At 44.1% G+C, this 25,703-nt stretch overlaps 1 protein-coding gene across 2 annotated transcripts; it reads right to left on the bottom strand.

Moving 5' to 3' along the window:
- Window positions 1-649: 649 nt before the first annotated feature.
- CLDN18 (claudin 18) lies at window positions 650-25,175 on the bottom strand. Of its 2 annotated transcripts, none has more exons than XM_057545960.1 (5): window positions 24,956-25,175; window positions 4,687-4,851; window positions 3,950-4,067; window positions 1,825-1,935; window positions 650-821 (listed from the first exon to the last, which is right to left on the bottom strand). In XM_057545960.1, exons 1-5 carry the CDS (start codon window positions 25,173-25,175, stop codon window positions 650-652), a joined length of 786 nt encoding a protein of 261 aa, XP_057401943.1. The 2 variants fall into 2 exon arrangements, with proteins under 2 accessions (XP_057401943.1, XP_007170412.1); XM_007170350.2 differs by lacking the exon at window positions 24,956-25,175 and adding an exon at window positions 15,249-15,468.
- Between the last annotated feature and the right edge of the window lie 528 nt (window positions 25,176-25,703).

Raw genomic sequence — 25,703 nt, 5'->3', positions numbered from 1 at the left:
AGCAGATGTTAGCAGAAGTGGAAAAGGTTGGTTTCCTCAAACTGAAATCACTTTGGTCCAAGTAATGTTCAAGATCATAGTGGAAGAAAACTCAGATAATGATCTGCAGATATGATAAATATTTTTCCCTACCAACTCTCCTTCAATCAGTGTTTATTAGTAGCCAAGTTAGGGCGGGGGTGGGGGGAAGGGGCAAAAATCAAATAGCAGAATATGATGTCTTTTGATTGACTCTTTTTTTCCTTTCAGAATTGTTCTGGGGGATGAGTTGGGAAATAGATCATCAATGGGCCATTGGCTAGAAGGAGGAGGGAGAGTCTGCCTAAATTACCTAAGTGACTGCTGGAATTCAAACTACATTCTATCATCAGATTAAAAAGGTTATGTTAAAAAAAAAAGAAATAAGAGGATTGGAAAATGTGGGATATAGCCTCTAATGTACATCTGATAACTCAGCTGTTTTGTGATGGAACACTTAGAGACAGAGAACGGTGGCCAAGACCATCTGGCCTCACCACAGGTGAAACCAAGGCTTTCTAACTTCCAACTGTGAGTCAAAAGCAATGGGAAATCAAGGTAAAAATTCCTTGTTTTTGGGTGAGCTCTAGTTGGGGGATTTCTTCTGCTCCTGCCGAGGTGTCTTGGAGGGCTACACGTAGTCGTACTTGGAAGGATGAGATTGCCCCTCATCTTCTGTGCGGGCACCCCCATCGTATATCTTCTTGGTTTTGGTGTTGGACTCAAAGCCAGTGCTGGCTTTGAAGCCTCCAGGCCTGTAGGCAACATTGTGGCCCGAGGCATGATAAGAGACGGCTTTGTAGCTGAAAGCAAAAGAAACATTCTATGACCATAGATGTATTTGGTAGGAGGACAAACTACTCATTTTCCCTAGGATGTCTGACTTTTAGCACTGAAAGTCCAGTGTCCCAGGAAACCCTTAGTCCTGGGCAAACTGAGACAGTTGCTTCCCTGGGCTTTGGGACACTGGCTTTTCAGCCTCTGCGGTGGAGCAGAATTTCTTGCTTTGTATTAGAGCTGGGGGGTTAGTGACTAGAGAGTTCCCTCTGTTCATCAGTTAAGATGAAGCTGAACCAGAAATGATGTCCAGGGGAACATGGTTATGCCAAAGAATCATAGAATTTGTGAGCTGGGAGGTATTTACATGCAACCCATCTCCCCTAATCTGCTTAGTACGTGATGAGGTAACAGAGGCTCAGAGAGGGCAAATGACGGGCTAGAGGTCACGGGACTGGTAAGCAGGAGAGCCTGACTGGGATCCAGGTCTCCCAACCCCAGGCCCAGTTATAGAGGTACAACAGGTATTCTCAACAGCAGTGCTACTAACATTTTGGAACGGATACTTCTTTGTTGTAGGGACCTGTCCTGCGCTTTGTAGGATATTTAACAGCATCCCTGGCCTATACCCACTGGATTCCAGTATCACCCAACCCTTCCACCCCAAAGCTGTAACAATCAAGAGTCTTCAGATGTTGCCCAATATCTCCTGGGGACCAGGGCAGGGGTGGGTGGGGGGTGGAAGGTGGGTAAGATTGCTCCCAGCTGAGAACCATTGAGTTACAGAATACTGGAGTCGGGGGGAAACCTAGAGGGCTGGGTTTTTTCCTTCAATAGCATCATTTCTAAATCTGCTCAGGCTGAAATAGGCCTGTTCTGTTCTTTAGGTCTCCTCATAAAAGATAAAGTTCATGATCCTTTTGTCAGTAGAGTTCTTCCATGTACCTATACTGATCATTCTGCCTGCAAATGATGTGTTAAAATGGACTTGGATAAAACGTCTGATTGCATTGGGATGGGGAGACTCACTTGGTTTCCTCCGGCGCCAGGCCCCGGCAAGCGATGCACATGAGCACGCCCCCAATTAGCGTGAGGCCTCCAGCGACCCAGCCAACAAACAGAGCCGCACCAAAGGTGTACCTGGGTGGGGAGACGGTGGCTGTGAATGTGGTTGACTCAACTCCCCGGGCTCTACCCAGTGGACCTGGCCATGCCCATCCTCTCTGTCCCCACTTTTGGATTCCACATCTATCCCAGCCCGCCCCTGAACACAGCCCTTTGGGTCGCAGTCAATTGCATCAGGTGTCCTGGAGAACAGAATTGGGACTGAAGTTACTCAGCAAAACAGCTGTGGGATTCTTAGGCCCCTAGCATCACTCAGGCATAGAATTAATTGTAAACTTCTAATTTCAGAGAAACATCTCAGGAAATCCCCCTCCCTCCCTATTGGCAAAGGGAAGTGTCTTGACGGTTTGGTAAGAGAAGTTTGAGACATTATGGGATCAGTCTCAAGTTATTATTTCAGAAGGAATTTTGGTCTCTTGGGTTCTTACTGTGGGCCAAGAAGCCTTTATCTTCTCTAACTCAAGTAACCCTGGTAACCGTCCATGCCGGTAGGAGCATTATCTTTAGAAAGAACTAATGTGAAGAGACCAGTCATTCTTTCATTCATTTCTTTACTCATTTGTTCAACAAGTATTTATTGAGCTCTTACTATGTGCCTGGCACTGCCTGGCACTGGGACACAGGGGTGAACAGAACGGACACAGACCCCACCCTCAGGGTGCTTCTGTTCCAGTCCGCCAAGGCTGGTGCTCTTCTCCTTGGAGGGTTGCCTCCAGTGGGACTCAATTACATCAAAACAGGATTGTCTGAGAACAAAATCTCTGAAGTTGCCTGCCCAAGGGACACGGGAATGTTCTAAGGAGACGGCGTAAGAGAGCGATGGCGGGCATTAGCGCTGGGTGCCAGGCGGGTGGGTGACTCCTCGGGCAGGGGCAGTGACACTAGGCACCCAGATACTGCGGCCAAGGCGGGCTCTTCAAAATAGGGTGATCAACCATCCTGATATGCCTGTGACAGAGAAGTTTCCCAGGATCTGGGACTATCAGTGCTAAAACTGGGAAAATCCCAGGAAAACCAGGACGAGTTGATCAGCATGCTTCTAAGTTGCCCTTGTAGTCAAGAGACCATGGGAGGACGGTAAAGGAGGATGAGGGCAGCTTATGGGGATCACATTTTTTCCTGTTCTTGAAATAAAGCAGGAACATGGATGGCGAGTGGAGTTCCAGGGAGCCAGAGAGTAATGGATTTATCACGTGCTCACGCCCATCTGTCTCCCATGATGGTGTTGCTAGAGAAATACCAAGTGTATCCGCTCCAGAGATGACGGGTCACTTAGGTATAATATTTACATTGCTCTCCCAGAACAAGATCTTTCTCCTTCAGGAATTTGCTGCTGCTTCTTGCTATGAAATACATCCCTTTGAAGTGGCTAAATGAATATAGGTATTGGAATTGCTCTTCCATCTTTGAAAAGTTCTACTCTGCTTCCGACACCAAATTACAGTGAGGTTTCATCTCCCTCCACTAGACCGTGACCTCCGTGAGAACGAGGACCTTGTCGTTATCCCCAGACCTCAGAAGAGTTCCTGGCCCACAGCAGGTGTTCAATACATTTGTAGAATGAATGAATTAATGAATGCGAGAAAGAGCAGCCATACAAGGAAGAAACATTACTTTTCTCATCTGTACCGCACCTCCCTCATTTCGATTCCAGCTTTTCCCTGTCCCTAGCTGGGTTCCCGTCATGGACTGGAGACGCGGGGGTGATGCCCATTTACATGCTTGGGTTAACAGTGCCTGTTTCATTGCCACCACAATGGGGCCTGTGTAAGAGTGTTAGATAAATACTGTGAACTGTCGCTGTATTTCAATGCAAATGTCAGATCAGCCTCAAGTCATATCACCAAGGATATTTCACTGAAATGAAGTTTATGAATTTACAGATCATTGTTGATTTATGATATGGCATGGTTGCCTCTGATAAATTTTTGCTATTTCAGGCGCTGACAGTCACATTAGGCATACGTGTTTAATCGGATTTTTACAACAATGTTCACCATGGAATACTGAGACTCGATTAGGAGGTTACCTGGTCTGGACGGTCTGCACCATCCCACCCATGCTGGTGTACATGTTAGCTGTGGACATCCAGAAGTTAGTAACCAGCATGTTGGCAAACACAGACACTCCAGCGATTGCACAGAGACCTGTGGGCAAGAACAAGAAAACTCCGGAGTCAGCTTTAAATGGATCACATTGTTTGTGAGGCAATGTATGTTTAAACGAGTTTAGAGGAGCAGGCTGCAGAATATTCCATTCCTATAATAGGATGGTCAATCCAAGCATCGATTATTGAATTCCCACTATGAGTCAGACCCTGTGCTAGGTGCCTACCCTCTCTTATCTCTCTAGTTGAGGAAGGATGTGTACGTGCGCAGAAAGAGATTTTCCATCTTGGGACCAGGTATCAGTAGTACAAATATTTTGGGCCTGGTCCTTTGATGATGTCAAGGGCTTTTCACTTAAAATCATTTTCTAAAGTCTCACCAAAATAATGCCTTTAGGGATTGAGTCACATGTCTACCTAGAGTTGAGAATCTCTCATAATGAGGTGAAGGTGGCAGCTAAGAGGGACATCAGCACTCATGATAATTCTGTAGAGTGTAAGTGAGCCTTAATCTCAGATCTTGAATCCCAGTGTGTAAAGCTCGGATCCATATTCAAACCATGCTCACTAGGGAGAAGCCCTGTCCTCTGTCAGAATGATTTTCCTTTGACATTCCTGGATGCGCATTTGAGAGAGGGAACCCCAGGCTCCTTGTTTACCTGAGATGATGAACATGATCCCGGAGGTAAGTGTCATTTTGGCTTTGGCAGAGTCATCCATGTTGCCAATGCGGATGCACTTTAGGGCGAAGATGGCCACCAGGAGGCCGATGACACTCAGGACGATGCCCACAATCATCAGGGCTCGCACTGCCTGCAGCATGGCTGCGGGTCAAGGGGCAAGACACAAGCAGACAAGTAAGACCACCTCAACGTGATTGATTAGGCTCTGGTTTAATACAACAAAACAACTACAACCAACCAGCACCAAACCGCTGAGAAATGGCAAGCCCATAAACTGTGAACCTTCTCATCATCAGGGGATATGAAATAGTGAAAAATGCAAAACCATCGCTTACACTCCCCTGATTGATGAAAGACATGCACGCAGAAGTCTATAGAATGAGAAAATTATGAACTGTTGGAGCTGGGAGGGCCAAGGGAATTTAGCTATTTCATGTCCTCATTTTAAAGCCTGATAACCTGGGGTCCAAGAAGGGGAAGTGGCTTGACTAAGGTGCCATTAAAAATTATTGATAGAGCTTATAGTAAGACTGTGTTGCTTTGACTTCTAACCCAAACATCTTTCTTCTCTAGTCTTTCCATAGGAACGCAATGCTTCATAGGGTTGTGTCCAATTCCAGAAAGCTCAATACTCATTTACAGCCTATAATGAAGCAAGGTCACTAGGTAGTATACCAGGGGCACTGTATTGTTGCCTCCTCCCAAAGGGACTACTAAGGTCATGGTGAGCTGTAGGTTTGGGGTCTACATAAAAAGATGATTATATCAATTATATCAATCTCAGGCCTTTCAGCACAACCACAGTTTATCAGCAGTTCCCTTTCCAGGAATCAATGGAAGCTGTACGTCCTGCTGGGACTCTCCTGCAGTGACCTCCCCTCCAGATATTTCCAAAGAGGTTTCTAGTGCAACCTTAATGTGCAGTGACTCATCCCAACAGTTTTTTACTGAGCCTGCATGACTAGGCATGGGGATGATGGTGAGTAACAGGTCAGATATGGTCTCTGCCCTCACGGAGCTTATGCCAAAGTGGGGAAAGAAAGTCATTAAACATGTCCACCACAAGCATAATTCATTTTACAAAAGGAAGATAAATTAGTTCTTGTGTCTTCCAGAGGGAAAGGCCACTAGCATGGGTAGTTCTGGTAAAGCAGAACTGAAGAACCATGTGAAGCAAAGCAGAGAGCTCTGTCCTATCCTAGTTGTCATAGCCAACTGCTACTTTTAATTGAAAGCTATTAGGGACTTTTCAACGTTAAGAGATTGAATCCATATAAAAACTCCCTTGCAATGTAGGTAATATTATTATCTCTATTTTATAATTGAAGAAATTGAGACTCAGAGGTTAAATAAGCTGCCTAAAGACACATATCAAAGGAAAGGCAGAGCTGGGGGTCAAACCTGGAACTGCTTCAAAATGGTTATTTTCCCATCACAATACATTGCTCTGAGATACTTTATCCTTGAAAAACAGGTAGAGTTCTGGCTGCCAGCAAGGTATAGGGATCTGTAAGCTCCTAACAGAATGTATCCTTCAAACTTGGAGACTAGACCATAAAATGTCATCCTCTGAAATGGATGCTAAGAATGTATAAAGGAATATTCTCCAAATGTCATCTCAGGGAATTACCTGTCCCAGGAGATTATTTATAAATGTGACTCTCAAGACAAGGGAGCCCTGGGAGGAATTCTCTCCAATCTCTTTGGGAAGATTTCATCTCAAATATGGCCAATATCAGGGGAGCTGCCTGCTTATTCACTCTAACGTGTGTATCATAAAACAATTTGTCATAATGGAAGAATTGGAAATCAATGAAAGATATTGAAAACAGGAGAGGTAGATCATGCACAATTCATTAAAGAGCCTTCTGCAGTGTCTGAGGAATGGAGGCCCCGGCAACTTTCTCATCAGGTAGCGAGACAATGGTAACCAGCTACTCTAGTTCTGTGCCATTGACTTCCATTCACTTAATTCTGATTCTCTTCTCCCTAAAGAAACTTCTGCTTTTAACTTTGCTTCCCTGCTGGGAAGAGATTTCTATAAGCATCCATCATCAGTCTTGGTCCTATTAACCACTATATTCTGGGGGTAAATGTGTTGGTGTACGGTGTGGATCAATCTTCCAGGATCTGACCATTCATTCCTAGAAGAATTGATGAACATTAGCGTCTTGGGCTTGCAGTTTCCTGATGCTAGAGCCACGGTGGCCCCAGTAAGGTGAAAAGAACTCATGAGGGCTTAAGAGTGGCCTCTGGATCCACTCCTTAATATAAGAGGGCTCTAGTGTGTCACCTCTGTTTTCCAAAGCCTTGCCCAATGGCTATGTTGACCCCACTCATACTGGGAACAAACACCCCATCCATTCTCTCATTAACAAATGCAAGCATGTGACATCTACTTGTGTATTTATTTATACCTTTGTGTATTCATCCAACACATGTTGGTATACTCTCATAGTCAAACGTTAACAGATTCATGCGCTCATCCATGAATTCATTCATTCATTCATCCATCATGTATTCTTAAGCTCAAATTCTCTGAAAAGCCCTTTGCCAGATGCTGTAGGAAGAATAAAATTTCATGAGAAATAATCTCTGTCTTCAAGCAGCTTACAACCTGGAAAGATTATATTTTCACTGGAAATCCTGAACCTCAAATTTCTTTTCACCTTGGGAGTACTTTGGCTAAGAAATCATAATAGAACCCCTTTCTGACAGTCACTCATGGTGAGGTTCTAGCTCTCTTTCACACACACAATTAAATTCTAAGGCTGTGGTTCAGGACAGCTATGGAGAGGAAATTTGTGGGGCAACCCCAGACTTCAGGAAATACCCTCAGCGCTCTTCTATTTTTGCATGTTGCTACCAGAAAACTGGACTTATGAGAGGAGGAAGGGACTTTGACTTTCCTTCCGTCTTGTCCTCATGGGGCTCTTATGAACTTCAAATCTACTCAGGAACCTGTTAAAGGTTTTAAAAACTGCTCTTGTTCTGATATTTTAAGACTTAAGCCATTCAGAGAACAAAATCTTTTATCCCTTTTGAGAAGCACCTGGCAAGGCATCTGGTTAAAACAACCAAAACCCAATCAACCAACCAACCAACCAGCCAACCAACCAACCAATCAACCAATCAACCAGCCAAATAAACAATATTAACCAAGTAGGATAAAAAATATCCCTTCCTCATTCTATGAAAAATTTTACTTATCCTGGACTGTTGGCAAAGATGGGGTCATTGAATCTCTTTAATTGAGTGGTTCTACTATTTGTCCCCGAAAACATACCACATATGTGCTGTGGTTGTGGCTGAAGTATGTGGTCTTCCCTGACATTGTTGGATTAGAAGGGATGACGATGCCAGCTGGTGGGAGGTAAAAGCACCAGGCTTGCCTGATGTGCAGAGCAGCTGCTGCTGTGTGTGCCACAGGATTCCTTGGGTACTGAAGCCCTAGCCAGCCTGTCTTTGCCTTTGCAAAGACAGCCTTTGCCTCAGGCTCTCAGATGCCCTCTTGCCTTTGCTGGGTCAGGTTTGCATGACAAGACCTCATTCTTTACTGCTCTCTCTTGATCTCTGGATTTCTGATGAACACTGGTACCTGCTTTGAACCGGGGTCCACCCTGACCCTGAGCTCCTTTTTATTTTTTAGAATCTCCTTCTAGGGTTAGGGTTAGCTTACACTTTCTTTTAGCCTGTGGTTGGGCAAAGACACAACATTGTCTTATATCTTGTGGGGCCACTGTCAGAGCCACAACTCTTGACCTGGATGGATGAACCAAGATCTTCCTTGCTTTGGAGACCCCTTGTGGGTGTTCTTCTGAGGGTGGGAGCTGTGATGGGGGCAGCTGCCAGGAAGCAAGGGGAAATGTTCTTCACTACTCATTGCTAGAACTCCCCTATGTCTAGTAATGACCATGGAGATGCATGGTGGTGACCCAAACTTCCTTTCCATCTGGAATATTCTACCACCTGGAATACTAATCCGTCTCCAAGGATAAGTCACCAGAGGAATTGCTTCCAAAGGAGGTAGATTTCTCTTTTAGCCTCTCTGTCTCTCTCTCTTTTTTTTTTTAAACATCTTTATTGGAGTATAATTGTCTCTTATTTGATATTCTGAGCAAGAGGCATAGGCTTATCAGCTGATAACAGGTGAGTCAACGGGTTCTATAAACTGATTCCCTGCACCAAAGGTGTGACTACAGCATTCTTTCCAACGAACAAAGACGTATTATCAGACATGAAGGGTGGGCAGGATTCAGGGCTGACAGAAGCAAACAGAAAAATGGGAACTCAGTGTACCCCACCCCCACCCCACACCATTGCAATATATCTTATTCCCCCAAAGTAGCTATGAACTGACAGGCAAGGCATCGTTCCCAATCCTGGCTGTACCTTAGCCTCTCCTGGGGAAACTTTTAAAGAAATGTTAATGGTTTGCCCTGATCCCTAGGGATTTTCACTTAATTGTTCAGTGACATAAAATTGCAAGGAATGATCTGAGAAAACAGCCCTCAAGAGGGCTTAGGAGGAGGTGCTCAGAATGGGGAGTTGAGAGGAAAGAGTTCCCAGTGGCTGACATCACTAAGCTGGCTAGGGGGTGTGGGTGGGGCTGATGAGACCGCAAGTCACAAAGTGCCAAAGACTGGACATGGGGCCTTTGTTGGGGTGGGGACGGGGAGGACCCATACCTTCAGGCACAGCTTGGCTTCAGGTTGAAGGTTGGAATGGCTGGTGGAGGAGCCCAAAGGAGGGGATCCCAGAGGAGGGAAGTCTGAGGCCAGACCCCAGACCTTCAGAACAAGGTAGGAAGGCCTCGATTCTCCAGAGATCCCAGGGAACCGATATGGAGGTCCTGTGTATCTCATGAAATCCTGCAGACTTCATGATACCAGGTGAGTGTCATTAGGCGAGTCTTTTAACCTCACGGAAGCCAAGTCTCCTCAACTCTGGAGTGGGATAGAGATATTTCTTGAAAAGAAATGTTGTGAGGATCAGATGCTGCTTGGCCCCAGCATGGAACTAAGCCAGCCTCAGTAAGTTTTAGTTTCTTCCCCTTCCTTAAAAAGAAGTTATCTCTCCATAGAGAACAAACTAGTGGTTACCAGTGGGGAGAGGGGGAGGGGCAATATAGGGGTGTGGGAGTGGGAGATACAAACTATTGGGTGTAATCTAGGCTACAAGGATGTATTGAACAACACGGGGAATGTAACCAACATTTGGTAATAGCTGTAACTGGAAAGTAAGCTTTAAAAATTGTATAAAAATTAATTTAAAAAAATAAAACAATTTGAAAAAAAACAGTTATCTCTCTCCAACCCGACATGGCTTTGGTTTGTGCTAACCGTGTACAAACCTGAATCCTCTCATATGGTGATAAAATATGGTTGAGGATTTGAAAGCCATGGGTGAGAGAGTGTGAAGGGAAGGAGTGGAAGAAGACTTGAGAAGAGGGGGAAGAGAAAGGCCTGGACCAAGGTAGGGGGGAAGATCAGGAAAAATGGGCTCAGGGTCTGGCAGGCGATGAGTGGGCTGATGGTGGAAGCAGCGTAGGCAGCTCCTATCCTATTGCCCTTCCTTTCCAACTCTAAGGTGGGCTCCAACTACATAACTCTGACCGTGTGTGTCCCCACCAGGAAATGATGCCCCACCACTGACTGGTCCATGCTAGGGTGTGATGCTTTGTGGATGGCTGCCTCCGCTATCAAAGCCACAGGCTGAGGAGGCGTCCTGATTCCTGGGTCTACATAGCTTTGATAATAGAGAAATCAGAGCAACGACTTCCTTTTATATGTAAGGTACAGGTTTCCTTGGGCTTTGTAGATGTGTTCTCAGTTCTCTGTGGGATCACCTTCAGAGGTACAATAGTGTGTACACATTTAGATGTTTGTCCACATGTTGAAAAAGGCATGTTTGTGCTAAAACATGTCTCTTTTTTGAAGAAAAGGAAAGCAGCTTGACCAAGAGGTTCCCCCAGATCTCATTTCAACTTTACAACTAACTTATAATCATTCTACCTTTTAGGGCCAGTTTCTTCCACCTGACATTGGGGAAAGACAAGCTGGTTTCACAGAATCATGACTTTATGTGAAACATTCAGCCAATAGTAAGAAGAAGTAAACAAGGCAGCTCCTTTAGAAAGGATACATAAGAACAGTTTCATATTTTTTTCCCTTATGGATTTTAGATTTTGTGGAATTGTTCTCTCTGTTAAATGTGGTTTCCTTAACCGCTCTCCCCCCAGCCATTGCCGTGTGTGTAAATATGATTGACAAGTTGATGGGAAACTCCCTAGCTCTCCAGTGGCTGTTGTTTTTTCACATTGAGGTGGTAAAGGGGAAATGCAGCCAGTTGTGTGAAAAAAATCAAGACCCTCAGTGCCTGCAAAGAGGCTGAGAACCAGTGAAGTGTTCAGAACACAGGTGGAATGGGGGATGGAAAGGAGAAAAAAGGATCCTAAATAATTTTTTCTTTGGATATTTAGATTCATAAAAGGTGTTTGATTTTGGAGAAGAAAAAAACCTGGAAGATAGAATGTCCTGTTCGAGAGCTTTGGGTGGTATAGACATGACAGTAATGATTTAATGATGCCAAGAGCCAGATCTTGTAAATGGGTCGCAGAGCACTTTCACACAAATGCCTTCCTGTGAGGCACTGCACACCTGGAGAACACGAGGTCAAGAGATGTAGGTGGCCAAGCTATACCCTTGATACCAACTCACTCGCCTCTAGCCATAGGGCCCTGCCACTGCACCAAATTCAGTCCAAATATTTGCAAACACGTTAGAAAAAACAGTGCTTGACTATGATACCATCATGGAGGCCAGAGACCTGAGTCTGCCAGGCCTCCTCTCCACCCTGCTCATTGACTGCCCTTTTCTTTTTCTTCCCACTGTCTCCAGGGCGGGGAAGTGGGAATGACACACAAGTCATCCACTCTTTAAACTTAGTATTCTTAATTTTGCATTGTTAATGATATTGCTATAAATGGGTCAAGGTGCCGAGGTACCCTCTACTCTTATTGTGCTCAATCTCTTCAACCATAAGGAAGCCCCTTCTAGCTGGAATGAGCATGGACAGGGGAAAAGACACGATTTGGAAGTCTTTTCAGCCGTGTGTTCATACCCTGCTTCTGCCATCTTCTACCCATGGGAGCTTGGGCATGTTATCTTGCCTCCCTCTCTGAGCCTCAGTTTCCACTTTTGTAAAAAATAAAGCTAATACTTCTTTCCTTGTATTGTTGTGAAGATTAAACTGGAGAGTTTATGTGCAGTCCAATAAACCAGAGCTGTTTTTATTTCTGGGCATTGTCTCTGTAGAATTACATGCTACATTGGCTGTTTAGAATCCAGTGGAGAGAATCTTGGGCTATAAATTATATAACGCTTGTAATATACAGGTAAACAGTCCTGCTACCACCACCATTTACCTCATTCATCTCTCTGTAGATTACGTAGTACAGCTAGATGAATGGAATCAGGTTATTCTATGGCTGTCAGTTCCAACTAAAAGTGATACATTTTTATCAGATGAATGAAAAGTTAAGTGAGATTTTTGCAAGAAAAGAGCTTCTACTTAGGAAGAATTGAATAATTGGTTGTGATGATTACGATGGTTAAAGCATTATATTGGTATCTGCCTCATGCCTTTACAGCACTTGAAAGCTTACTTCCCTGAGTTCCAGGTCAAAATTAAACTCTCTGCAACCTTTCATTTCTACCTCTGGGCATTTCTCCCGGCTCCTCTGCTTCAGGTGTCTCTTCCCAAGGCCCTTTATCATGCTCAAGAGCATGCTTTCAGCAGCCGTTTCCACTGGCCGAGTCCCCCCTAGGCGCTGGGTCCTGGCTGGTTCATGTTACTCCTTTCAGTCCCCCTGGGAGCCCCGCAAGTGTCCACAAGCCATCCTCTGGCCTCCTCTCTGGCTGCTTCATTGCCTTATGTTCCTGCCTTTAGCTTTTGAGTTTCTTTCTATCCTTTTCTCCTGGTAATCCTGCCACCCTTCCCTCATCTCAGTCAGTCAGCTACGTCTTAAGTCATCAAAAAAATATTTGCATTTCAGGATGCCAATTGACACTGAAGTCACTCCTGCTGCCTTGAGGACTGGCTATTCTTAAATCCACACTGTTCTCCAAGGCCATACATGATCAACGATTTAAAGTATCTCCTCTTCCACAAACTCAGTCCCAAGAAATGTCTTTCCTGGCTTTTGGTGGGATCCTGTTCCCCCGACGCAGACCGGCAGGGCTGGGGTCCCCCTCTGTGAAGGCTGCCTGGAGCTTTTCAGAGTTTCAGATTTGTGAGCAGTTGTCAGGAGCGGTACAGGATGTGGTACAGAGATCTGTGGGATCCTTTTTAACTTGGGGATGTGAGGAGGCTTCTTCAGGGAGGAGATGGTATTTGAGCTGGACCTCACATATGGGAAGATTTGTGCAGATGGCAGTTGGGGTGCAAGAGGGGGGACATTTGGGCAGCAGGGGCAATGGGTATCCAGGACCAAGCTCAAGGTATAGTAAATGGACAGGGAAAACCTTAGGCTGTGGGCAAAGGGCTGGTAAGAGATGGGTCAGGGAAGGGAGGTGAGCAATGCAGGAGGGCGTGGGTGTCAGGCTGTCGTGTCTGCACCTAATTAAGCTGGGAGTGGGGAACCATGGAAGCTGTTTAGGTCTTGAAATATCCAGGGAGATGAGAGGTGAGAACTGGAAGGTGGTGACTGGAAGATTCTGCCCGACCTTCTGCCACAGTCAAAGCAGAAAACACTCTAAAGAGATGAAGGATAGAAACCAGATTGTGAGAGGTTAAGAGTGAGGGGTGGTAGAAAAATTTAGTCTTTTAATTTGATTGTCAGTGAGCCAGGGAGAGACAAAAATTGACAATGATCCGAATCAAGAGAAGGTTTTCCAGGAAAGGAGGATATAAGCATAAGAGAGGAGGAAAGATGAAAGAGGCAAAAAGAGAGGGGCTGATCAGCGGTGATGGCCAGACAGGAGGGTGTGGGGCATTCACAGCCAGGGTGGAGAGGTCGGCCTTGGGCGGGAGGGAAGGAGGGGATCTTGTTCTGCAGAGAGGTGGGGAGATGAGGAGAGATTCTGGGAGGGCTCAGGGAGGATGGGATCCCTTGGTAGAACAGGAAAGACAATGAGAGTGGCAGTGATGGGGTCTGGCCATTTAGGAGAGTGGGAATATTTGGGAGCCCCATGTGTAGAAAGATACAGAATGAGCAAGAGATTGATAACATGTGATGGGGCCCTGGGAAGAGCTTAACTAGCTGAAGTCATGGAATGTCATGCCTTAATTTTCAACATAAGGTCAATCTTATTTTTTCATTTAATAGTTAAAATTAGCTAGCACCTCAACAATCCACGGTCTCGCATCTCCTCCCTTCTGACCTTTGCCCTCACGCTATAGCATCATTCCTCCTCTAGGGTTTCCTTCCCTCCGGCCAGGTTCTACCTCCCTTGATTCTCTAAGCAGGTCTCAGTCAGTGATCGGTCTGTCCTGCAACACAAGTGGCTTCTAAAAATGGAGTCAATACCCCAATTCTTCCACTCTGCCACCCACCTTCTATTTCTTTCTGCACATGGAGATGAATTAGTTGAATTACTCTTTACAATTCAATTTCAAGGGCTTCACAGGCTCTTAACAGTTTTGTGCAAATTTATTCCCATCTACCTGTCCACAAAGTGTTTGTTTCAGAGAGGCAAAACCCAGCCCTGTTTTCCTTTCCTCACCAAACTCACATCTGGGCCACTCCTTGGAGCCACTGATTAGCCTGACCTTTTATTTCTTTTTGCTTTAAAAAAAAACAAAAACAAGTAGAGCTCTAATATCTAGAATGCAAAGTTCCTATGATTCCTATTTGAAATAACTCTCTGTATGAGAAACAGGGACTTAGCTGATTTTATCTTCAGGGGTGAAACGATGTCACATTTATAATTATATTTATATTCTGAAATTATTATAATATCATTACAGTTCTATAATTATTGTATTGTTTTTTAGGAGTGCATACCAGAACCTCTCAACCCAAATGCAGAGAAAGGATATTTATAGTTTAATGACAATGTATACTTTCTGGCACCTACAGAGACTCCAGTTTTTCAAAGGAAAAGTTAATTGAATTGATAATGAAATGATATTAGCTCCCAATAAACTTTTTTGACTGTAAGAAAATATTCACCGTCCTACCTACTCCCATGTGTGTGCAGGCAAGAGCAAGTCACATGCACATACATGCACACGATTACTTTTCTCCTTGAGAAACATGGTCTATTCTAGTATCATGAGCCTGTCCTCACGATAGACCCATTCTTTTCATGACCTGCTTCCTTACTAGCAATTCCTTTGACCTGAGTATGAAATCGCCGATATTCACCGCTACAACTATAGCCCTTTTTGACACAGGGTCAACTTCTCCTCTTATTCACACCTCTGATCCGGAGCCCGTGCTGCGAGGGTCATGCCCTGCGCCCATCTCACCCAGTCCCTCCTGGCTGCGGTGAGAGAAGCAGGCCCTTCCCTGCCTCACCTGTGCCCTCGCCTACCTGGCAGGCCCAGGATGGTGAAGTAGGGCCGGCACTGGGTGAAGCCGGAGCTCTGCTGCACGCAGCTGCGCCAGAGCCCTTCGTACTGGAACACGGCGGTGACAGGGTTGTCGTACAGGTCCTGGGTGCTCCACATGTCCATCACCGTGGCGGCGATGCAGCCGGCCAGGCCCAGGATGGACAGCAGGAAGCCCACCACTTGGCATGTGGCGGTGGACATGGCCTGGGTCCCCGTCCTCCCGCCCAGCTGCCGCCTTCGTCCTGCTGTGCGCCCGGGGAGCTGCTCTGATTAGATGGTTTCCCTCAGCCCTCGGTGTTTGCTCACAGTGTTTTCCTTAGATAGTTCAGTTTCACTCTTGGTTCAAGGGCATTGTTTTTTCATTTGTTAGGGAAGCAGCCCCAAGAGGCACTTGTCCCGCTGAGCCGCGCAGACCCAGCTGGTTTGAGGGCGAGGCGGTCTGGGTGGACCTCCGCCCCACCCTGGCTCGGGCTCTGCCCCGAGGGTGCCACCATCTGGGGAAGAAGCACAGCTGAGACCCCCCCCCCCCCACCCCAAAAGCCCTTCCTTTAGGCTCTGCTCATCACAGGAAACCACTTCGCCTGACCTCACTTAAGAAAAAAAAGGCTTGGGGCTTCCCTGGTGGCGCAGTGGTTAAGAATCTGCCTGCCAATTCAGGGCACACGGGTTCGAGCCCTGGTCCGGGAAGATCCCACATGTCGCGGAGCAACTAAGCCCGTGCACCACAACTACTGAGCCTGCGCTCTAGAGCCCGTGAGCCACAACTACTGAGCCCACGTGCCACAACTACTGAAGCCCGCCCGTGTGCCTAGAGCCTATGCTTCGCAATAAGAGGAGCCACCGCAATGAGAAGCCCGCGCACCGCAACGAAGAGTAGCCCTTGCTCACCGCAACTAGAGAAAAGCCCGCACGCAGCAATGAAGACCCAACGCAGCCAAAAATAAATAAATTAAAAAAAAAAATAAAAGATGATGTTAATATTCATTGAGGCAAGTTACCTTAAAAAAAAAAACAAAAAACGGCTCCAGGAATCTCCTCTTACACCAGATGTTAACATTTTCTCCTCACGACTAAAACCACGTTTCACTGACATAGTTCCATTTTGTTCTTATAGAAATAGGTAGGGCAGGTATTATTATTTCCCACTCATATTTTTGGGGGTGGGGGGCTGTGAGTCAAGCGACCTACAAACAGGTTAAGAAACTTGCCCAAGTGCCTTGAACCACAGCTACTTTAAAGATGACAAAGGTGGAGCTCCCATCTCAACTTCCAATCCGGGGCTCTTTCTCTGTTTCCATATGGAGTGACAGAGGCAGGCAGAATTGTCCCCTCTTTTGAGAACAGGAAGCCAAATCCTAGAGATAGGCTCTCGGTCCACCGGTATTGGAGCTGGGATGAGAAGAAGCAGGGCATTGTGTTGACGGCCATCTCACCCTTTCACTCCTGTTGCAAGAACCACGTGAAGACCACGTGGCAGGCAGACATGGAAGTTCCACAAAGGCCAGGAGGAGGGAACAGGGCAGGCTGGGCCAGAGACCCTGACCTGGTTACTGAGAGGCCTAGAATCTGCTCCTGACACTGTCCCTAACACGCCGTGTGCTGCATGAATTGGGACAAATGGCTCAACCTCTGTGGGTCACAGTTTTTTCATCTGTAACATGGACAGATTAAACTAGAACACTTCAGAGCCCTTTCAGTTCTCACACACTGTCATCTTCTACATTTTGCAAAAACGGTTTTCACTACAGTTGGTCAAAATATCAGGATTATATAGTCACACAAAAGAGAGACTTGGCTGGAGATCAACCATGGCGTTTTGTCTACATAATTTGATTTTAGAATTATGTTAGAGAATTGATGGACCTGCTGCTTCCTGTAGGTGGTGTGTGTCTGGCTTCTGAATTCAGACACATTTTAATAAGACTTTCCCCAAATCTGGATGTCAAGGCCCTGATACACAGCGCCACACACCCATACCCCAATCTCTAGCCTGCGGACAGGTTCTCCCGGAAACAGGCCTGTGCATCTGGACATTTCAATGTTATCTTGGGTGCACCCAGCCACCACTCCCATGGCTTTATTCCCAGCAAACACAGAAAGCAAATATGCAAGGTCTCCCCTCTGATTTGAATGGAGGCAATGCTCTCCTCAACCGTACACCTTGCTTTAAGTTCTGTGATCAGTGTTTGTAGAGAAAGAAGAATGAGCCAGGAAACCCAGAAGAAGAGAGCAAGCAAGAGTTATATGACTAAGGTCAAGTCATGGCTCTGTATCCCCTGAACTGAGCTACAAGGCCAAGCCTGAAATGTGGGTAGAAGGCAGCTAGAAGAAGTGACTCTGGTCTCTGCTGGTGGACAGGGATTGACCGATTCAATTGGAAAATGTTGGAGTAATTCAGGAATGATTCTGCCACTGTCTCTGTGGACACAGCTCATTTTTCTCTTTTTTTCAACTAAGAGGCAGGCTTTTTATCCACAAAGAGATCTGTAAGAGTTTGGTTTCCAGTTGTTCATTTTATGACACCTGTCTACCCCCTCCCCACACATTGACTACAATACCACCAGAACAGTAGATTGAAAATGGAAACATTAAAACGAAAAAGTTATTATAGTTATCTATTCTGATTCATGGCAGTTTCCCCACTCACTCTCCTATGCAAATGTTTTTATGCAAAATTTCAGGACAGAAAAAACAAAGTTATTCAGGTAATAATGAATTAAGCTTTCTTTCTTGTTTGAAATGGCGACAGTGACTTTATGTTTTTGGAGGAAGGAAAAACTAAGTTTAAAGGATGAACTAAAGCTCCCTCTACCTAGGCAGAATACTGAACAAATAGAGAGAAATTCTAAATCTATACACTTTTTAAAATATGAAATAAGTACTAACATGTTTTAAAACATGTGGAAGATGGGATTTTTCACTTCCTGGTGAGTTTTCTGTGCTCCAAAATGAGTGGACCACTGCTTTAGCTGTCACTGCCAAAGAGTGAATGGGGGTCCGCAGAGGAACATCTGGCTTTCTTGTTCATGGCAATAGGCTTTGTTAAAATATATTAACTGTATCTCTAATGATAGTGATAGTTTGTGGTCTGATTATAATAGTATATAATAATAATGGTAATAATTCATGGTCTGATTGTGTTTAACAATAATGGGGTTGTTACAACTTTGTTTAATCACCTTTAAAATGGAGCAAAAATTTTTGCTGACTTCTTAGGGGGAATCCTCCCTATATTCAACGTTAAATTTGCTTCTGGTGGTGGCATTTCAGGTTGTAAATTTCCAGGAGCTTATATTACTTTACTGACATTAGAGAAAACATTTCCCTTACCTTTTCTTTACCTCATTTTAGGAATATAAATATAACACCATCTATGGTTATTAGGCAAAATGGTGATCAAATAGCAATATAAAATATCATAGCTAGGAATATAGGAGGAGTAAAATTAGTATTATTAGCAAGACAAATGATTGATACATCTATTGATTTTTTTCTTTTAAACTGTTAACACACTTTATATTCTTAATTTCTGACTCCACCTTTTGGTGCTCAAAATAGAAAATTTAGAAGCAGGGAAAATTAAAAAAAATCTTACAGTTTTAAATCCTAGACAAAATATCTGGCATACTTTCTTTTTAATCCATTCTCTGTATATATTTTTACATGATTAAGAGATTATACAATTTAATGTTCTGTGCTTTTCACTTGATTGAATACATGTGCAATTAAAGTATTTTGTAAACATTGTTTAATATATTTAATTTAGTATATTAATATCCCATTATATAGAAGTGCTACTATTCACTAAAACAGAATCTATTCTTATATAGTTAGATTATATCCCTTCCCCAGTTTTTTTTTTTTTTTTTTTGTATGAAAAACAATGTTATGATGAACATTTTTCACATAACTCTTTGCTAGCATTTCTGATTACTCTTTTAGGACAGATTCCTAAGAGAGGAATTAACATGTCAAAGGGTGTGAGGTTTTAAAAAATCTTTCTTATGTAGAAGCAGATTTTTTTTCTATGAATTTTATTCCTAGCAGCAGTATTTGAAAGATCTTGCCTCATTGTACCCTTACCTACACTGTGAATTTGGTAAGTTATACACGATCACTTGTTTTGATTTGCATTACTTTGATTACTAATGAGTTTGAAACTATATTTTTTAAACAAATATTTATGGAGCATTTGTTTTTCCCTTTTCTTGAGTTGTCAATTTGTACTTCTTCCTCATTTATTTGCTGGAATTTTAGCATTTTTTTCTATCAATTTATATGAATTATTTATTTGTTAAGGATCTTAATATATTGCTATGATTACTGAAAAGACCTTTTCACATCGATTATTTCCTTTTTAGTGTTTTTCATGGTTCTAGAAAAAATACAGCGTATTCCATTTATATGTTCACACTACATGGTGCATAATAATACGTGCTTAATAAAAATCTGTTGAATGATGTAGTAAAATGACTGTTCTTTTCTATGCTTAAGAATTTAATTTCCATTTAGAAATGATATTAGAATTATTTTAGAATTTTAGAAAGTTTAGAAGTATTTTATGTATCTTTACATTTAATTAATCTGGAATCTATTTTGGTTTATAGTCTATGATTCTTTTTTCCCTCAAAAAAGTTAATCAATAATTTTTACAGCACTTACTGAATAACCTTCCCTCTCCCCATGCTTTGTAAAACCTCCTCTATCTATATTAAATTCATGTATATGTCTTTCTAATTTTAGACTTTGTTCCATTGACCTTCTGTTCATCTTTGGGCTGAAACACCCTTTTAATTATCACAACTTTAGAATTTGGTTGAATATCTGGCCGAGTTAGCTCTTTACTTTTGTATTATTCTTAAAAAAAAATTTAAAAGTTAATTTCATCTACTTTCTTCTTATAGATAGCCACTTTGTCAAGGTCCCAAAGGAAAACTCTTACTAGCATTTTGATTAGAATTCTTGTAATGTTATCCACGCAAGCTTACGCTCTGCAGAAATTCTTCCTGGGTTTGAATTCTCACCTGCCACTTACTAACTACTACAGTGTTATTGGGCAAATTCTACAGCCTTTTTGTGCTTCAGTTTCCTTATCTATAAAATGGAGGTAATACCACTACTTACCTCATAGTGTTGCTGTGAAAATTAAAGTGTAAGGTAATTTATGTAAATTTATACAACCATGTAAATTATATTTTAAAATATAAATTAACATATGCTAATTTCTTGAGCCAATGCCTAGCACAGAGTAAGGTCTTAATACATTTTATTATTATGTAATTAGTTAATTATATTATTTATTATTATACATTAATTAGGAACAAATTCACATCTTTATAATATTCCTATCTAGGAACCTGTAGTATATATTTCCATTTAATTGACATTTAAAATTTTCTTAGTAAACCTCTTTTTTCATCTTTATCCTTGCCTGATATTTACACTTGATCTTAGCCAAAAGGCCGAGAAGTGATCCTTGCCTAATATTTAAAGATATTATTCCTAAGTGTTTAACACATATTGTATTGTGTTGCCTCACAAAGAGGTCTAAGTTATTTTAATTCTCTTAATACACTACACTCTCTCATGCCACTGTGTCTTTTCCAATGATGTTCCTCTCTTTCTGGAAAATTCTTTACCTCCTTATCATCCTGGGTAACTCATACTTGTTGTTAGTAACTCATCTCAGCTGTCATTTCCTTTAGGAAGTCCCTTCCCTCATGTCTGCACCCTGTACCATACAAGGCACTGACTATGCTTTATTGCAGTGATTCTTAACTGGGGCTGCTTTTGCCCCAGGAGGTATATGGCAACGTCTGGAGACATCTTTGTTGTCACAACTGGGGAGGGAGAGGTGCTGCTACTGCCATCTAGTGGATGGAGGCCAGGGATGCTGCTAAATATCCTACAATGCACAGAACCGTACCCTACAAAAAAGAATTACATGGCCTAAACTGTCAGCAGTGCCGAGGTTGAGAAACCTTGCATTGCAATGGTTTGTTGAGCCTCTGTCTCTCTTTCTAGATTTGTGAGCCTTTTGATATCTATGTTCCCCATGTGCAGACAGCTTGGGACATAGTAGGTGCTCAACAAATGTTTGTTGAACAAATAAACGTTCTTTCTAGTGCCACGATTTCTGTGTTACTGGGTTTTAAAATTTTTAAAAAATTTTTAAAATTAAAAATTTAAATTAATTAACACATTTATTTTGTGTTATTGTTTATTTCCTGTTATTTCTGCCTGTGTAGGAGGACCAAAGGCTTTGCCTTTCTTTCCTTATCCCTGCCAAGAGGAGAACTTGTTCAAACCCGGTCAGCCCAGGACAGGGTGGCTGCCAGTGATGGTTCTAGTGAAAAGACTTTGTCTAGGAAGGTTGGCTGCCAGTCCTATGGCTCAGATTTCTCTGGAGGGTTCGGCTGTGCCTGATTTCTTCCCTCTGAGCTTGAGTATCTGTGTTTGCGTTCTTGGGAGTATGTAGCTTCTCCATGGAAATTTAAATATTCTGTGCTTTCATTTCAATGGCAATGGAAAGGAAGTTAAAACAAGTATGTTCCAGATCCTCAGGCTAGCCACTTATGGTTTGGGTTCATTTTGGTGTTTATGATCATGTTTATATCAGGGGTCAGTGAAGTGATAGCCTCAGCTGCTACTTGAACAAAGGGTTCATTCCAGCTCAAATAGAAATGGAGTCAGGGGAATTTCTCCCTACCTTGTGGCACTGGCACCATGAGCTCAGACACCTGTGCCATGGTGGTCAATACACAGCATCACCAGCAGCATTGTTCTGTCCTGTCTTTGCATAAACCCGATTGCAACAGTTAGTGGTGGTAAATACACAGCAGAGGAGTATTCCTCCCCAATTCCAGAAACAATTGGGTTGATAGCCTTAGAGCCACATTCAGTAGTTCCACATCCCAACCTCACCTCAAGTGAACAAGACCATTGCAAAAAGCAGCAAGTCACAGATGCCTCATCACCACAGACTCAAGAGGATGATTCTCTGACGGGGTGGTGGCTAAGTGTAAGATGTGAGTACCTCGAATTTATTAATATCATTTTGTAAAACAAACCCACGTGAATAGAGAATCTGCATTAATAATACTAAACTCAAAACATTGAGAGAGGTGAAATACAAAATCGGACTTGAGGCTGTCTCTTTGTCCTGTTAAACTCCAAATGAAAACCAACAATATCCCTAACACCAGATGAATTTTGACATTTGTGTTTATTAGTTTTTTAGTGGTATTTACATTACATTTGCAGGTGTGGCTTTGGTCCTTGTATAAGACTTATATGCATTAGGAATTTAAATCGATTGTTATACGTGTTTATATTAAAGTGACACTAAAATGAATATAATTGAAATCAACATTGAGGGGCTGCAAGAATTTTTTTCTTTTAAAAGCGATTCCTACAAAATTCTCTTTGAAAAATCCTTCTCTGAACTATCTAGTCGCAGGATCTTCACATACGAACACAGACAAAATTTCTAAGAGAAGGCCCTAGAGCAGTTTCAGTCTGGCTCAGTTTTAGCTCTGTGGACGTGGGCAAGTCACTTTGCCCTTCTAAGTCTCCCTCTCTGGACCTGCAAAATAACTACGGGGGTTGTTGACAGCTGTTGCTAGTCCAGGACACTCCCCAAGACTGCAACCCCAATCTTAGGCAAGAGGGGAAGATAGGAAAGGTGCCTTTGCACTGGGGATTTCTGCTTTGTGTCTGAGAGCCTTGGGGCTCCCAGTTAGGGCTGCAAGCTGGGGCTTAGGTGCAGGCAGGTCTGAGCCCTGGCTCCATTTGCATGTGACTTTGGGCAAGTTACTCCAGCTCAGCTTCCTTGTTTCTAAAAAGGTGGTAGCGATAGCACCAAGTTCACAGGGTGGCTTGTAGAGATTACACAAAATATTGCAAGGCAGTTGTTGGCTCAAGTGCTAGTGCCAGGTCTGCCATTGTTATTTGCCCTTTGTGAAGCCTTCGGACTCCTCAGATGTCACGTGGGTGCTCTGTGCGCGAGAGGTTGGCCTCAGGCTGACTCTCTCCTTCGTGGCCTCTAGCTCTGCATGGACACAGGTCCATGGACCAGACCTCTGAGAGATTTGGGGCATTTTGCATTTGAGGTGAGGGAGAATCCCAAGGGCAGATGGTTAGCCTCGAAGCTCAGGAGGGGTCAGCAGGACATAGGGATGTGGGAGTGGCTCGCCTTCCTCCAGTCCCTGGTGGAGGGAGACCCCACTGAATCGGCAGCTGGTCACCCACGGATCTGGCTCACATTCTCCTGTTTGCACCCAGGCCGTTCATCTCTTAGCTTGGCATTCGATGCTCTTCATCATCATCTCCGTAAAAACCCTCTTCTCCAGCCAAGGTCATTCTTTCATTTTCTCCCAAGTAAGACTTGGGTGGAAGCACCCCCATGCCTTTGCCCATGCTGTTTTTCCTCCTGGGATGCTGCCCCTCTAACTCCTAACTACCTTTCAAGAGTCACTTGTGGGATTTCCTTCTCGGTGGGTCTCTTCCTGAGCAGGTCATCCTCATCTCATCTCCTGCAGCACCGGCCTTCTGTCCTCCTTACTTGTCACCTTGTCATACCCAGCCCACAGTGCACTTTCACATTTTAGGGTGGGGGGCACCAGGTCCACAGAATCCTGAGGTTGTAGTGAGCTCTCCATCCATAAGTGTGGAATGTATGAAAGACTGAGTCACTGCGTCACTGAGTCTTTACCTCTTACCTTCTGTGCGGGTCTAAGTCTTGACCCTGCAGCCAAATGGGAAATTCCTGCAGGAGAAGCCCTAGTTTCTATTTCTGATCCTCCTTACTGTGTCCACCTTAGGAAATGCCTCTCTTCAGACTTTGATGTATATTTATGGAAGGAAAAAAGAACTAAGAAATATAAAATGACAAGTGTATTCATTGTCTTACTCTGTTACCTGAGTGAAAGACACTTTTAACATTCTCTACTCTCGAGACTTGAAGTTTTCTTCAAGTTAACATGACCCATCTACAAATCCTTGAAAACAAATCCTTGTGTGGCTAATATGTCAGTCTGGACATCACAGCCCACACCCCTTTGCCCCGCACAGTGGAGTGCACTTTCTACAAGGGTCCTCTGTGCAGAGAGTGCCCTGAAGCTGGTTCCATGTGGCCAATACACTCCGGAGGTCAGGAGACACAGAGAAGGGGCCCATCTGGCACCCCTGTCCCTGAGAAATGCAGCACCCAGTTCTTTTTCTCTGTCCCTTTCCTCTGTTCCCTTTCTGTTGCTGCTGCATGCTGAGGTGCCCCCTGGAAGCTGGGACCAGGCACAAGGGGGGCTGGAGATGAAACTCTGTTCAGGAGATTCACAGTCCCCAACTCAGGGAGGGGAGATCTCAGGGCTAAAGGAAGGAAGTGCCTATGATCTGGGCCTCCTGAGTCGTGTTCCTGTTGATGATTGAGACAATGCTATTGCTTGCATAGGAGTTATTTTAAAAATGTGCCCATTGGGGAGAACTGGGTACCATCCGGTTAGGGATACAGGAGCCCTACCAGCTCTAGGAAGCTCCTCTCCCTAAGTTTCCTGCACTCCCGTTCCTACCTTGGTGGTGGAGGCTTTTGCTTCTCCCTCCCCCGTGGCCCTTCTGTGATGCGCCAGACAGAGGCCGCTGTCTCGTGTCCACCTCCGTCTTCCCCCACATCCTGCCAGGTACCAGCCCTTACCTGGCAGCCCCAGCAGGGTGAAGTAGCCCCGGCACTCGGTGAACCCAGAGCTCTCTCGGACACAGGAGCGCCACAGCCCTTGGTAGTTGAATACAGCTGTCACCGGGTTGTTGTACAGATCCTGGGTGCTCCACTGGTCCATGCAGGTGGCGGCAATGGTGCCCGCAACCCCAAGCAGTGAAACCACAAACCCCAAGCCCTGGCAGGCAGTCACGGACATGGTGGGGTGCAGAGTTGACACAGAGCGCCACTCAGCAGGGGGCCAGTCCAGTTCTGAGAGCACTGAGTGTAGGGATGGAGTTTTCTCAGAGAGGCTGGCACACACGTCACGAATGGGCCATGTAAGGAGGGGATTCAACAGTGCCACCTGGGTTCGCCCTGCTCCTTTATCTACCTGAGTGAGATAATTTCCATAACATGGTACCAAGAGCCATTTGTTTTCCACCATATGTACACTCTACTCACTGTTTACCTTTTGAAGGAGTTTCCTGATTAGCCAGGCTCCCCTCTGTGGAGGGTAAAGCAGGAACAGAGGGCACTGCCTGCAAGACCCACAGGCTGGCCAGGCAGGGCTCCCAGTGGCTAAGCCACAAAATACTTGGAGATGTCAAAGGAATGTATCTATCTATATATACATATATGTATACATATATATATACATATGTGATATATACATATAACTGAATCACTTTGCGGTACAGCAGTAATTAACACAACATTGTAAATCAACTATACTTCAATTTAAAAA

The sequence above is a fragment of the Balaenoptera acutorostrata genome, chromosome 4 (genome assembly GCF_949987535.1).
Source record: "Balaenoptera acutorostrata chromosome 4, mBalAcu1.1, whole genome shotgun sequence".
In the NCBI taxonomy this organism is placed as follows: domain Eukaryota; kingdom Metazoa; phylum Chordata; class Mammalia; order Artiodactyla; family Balaenopteridae; genus Balaenoptera; species Balaenoptera acutorostrata.
Note: the sequence above shows the minus strand (reverse complement) of the source record. Positions and strands in the feature narration are given on the sequence as shown.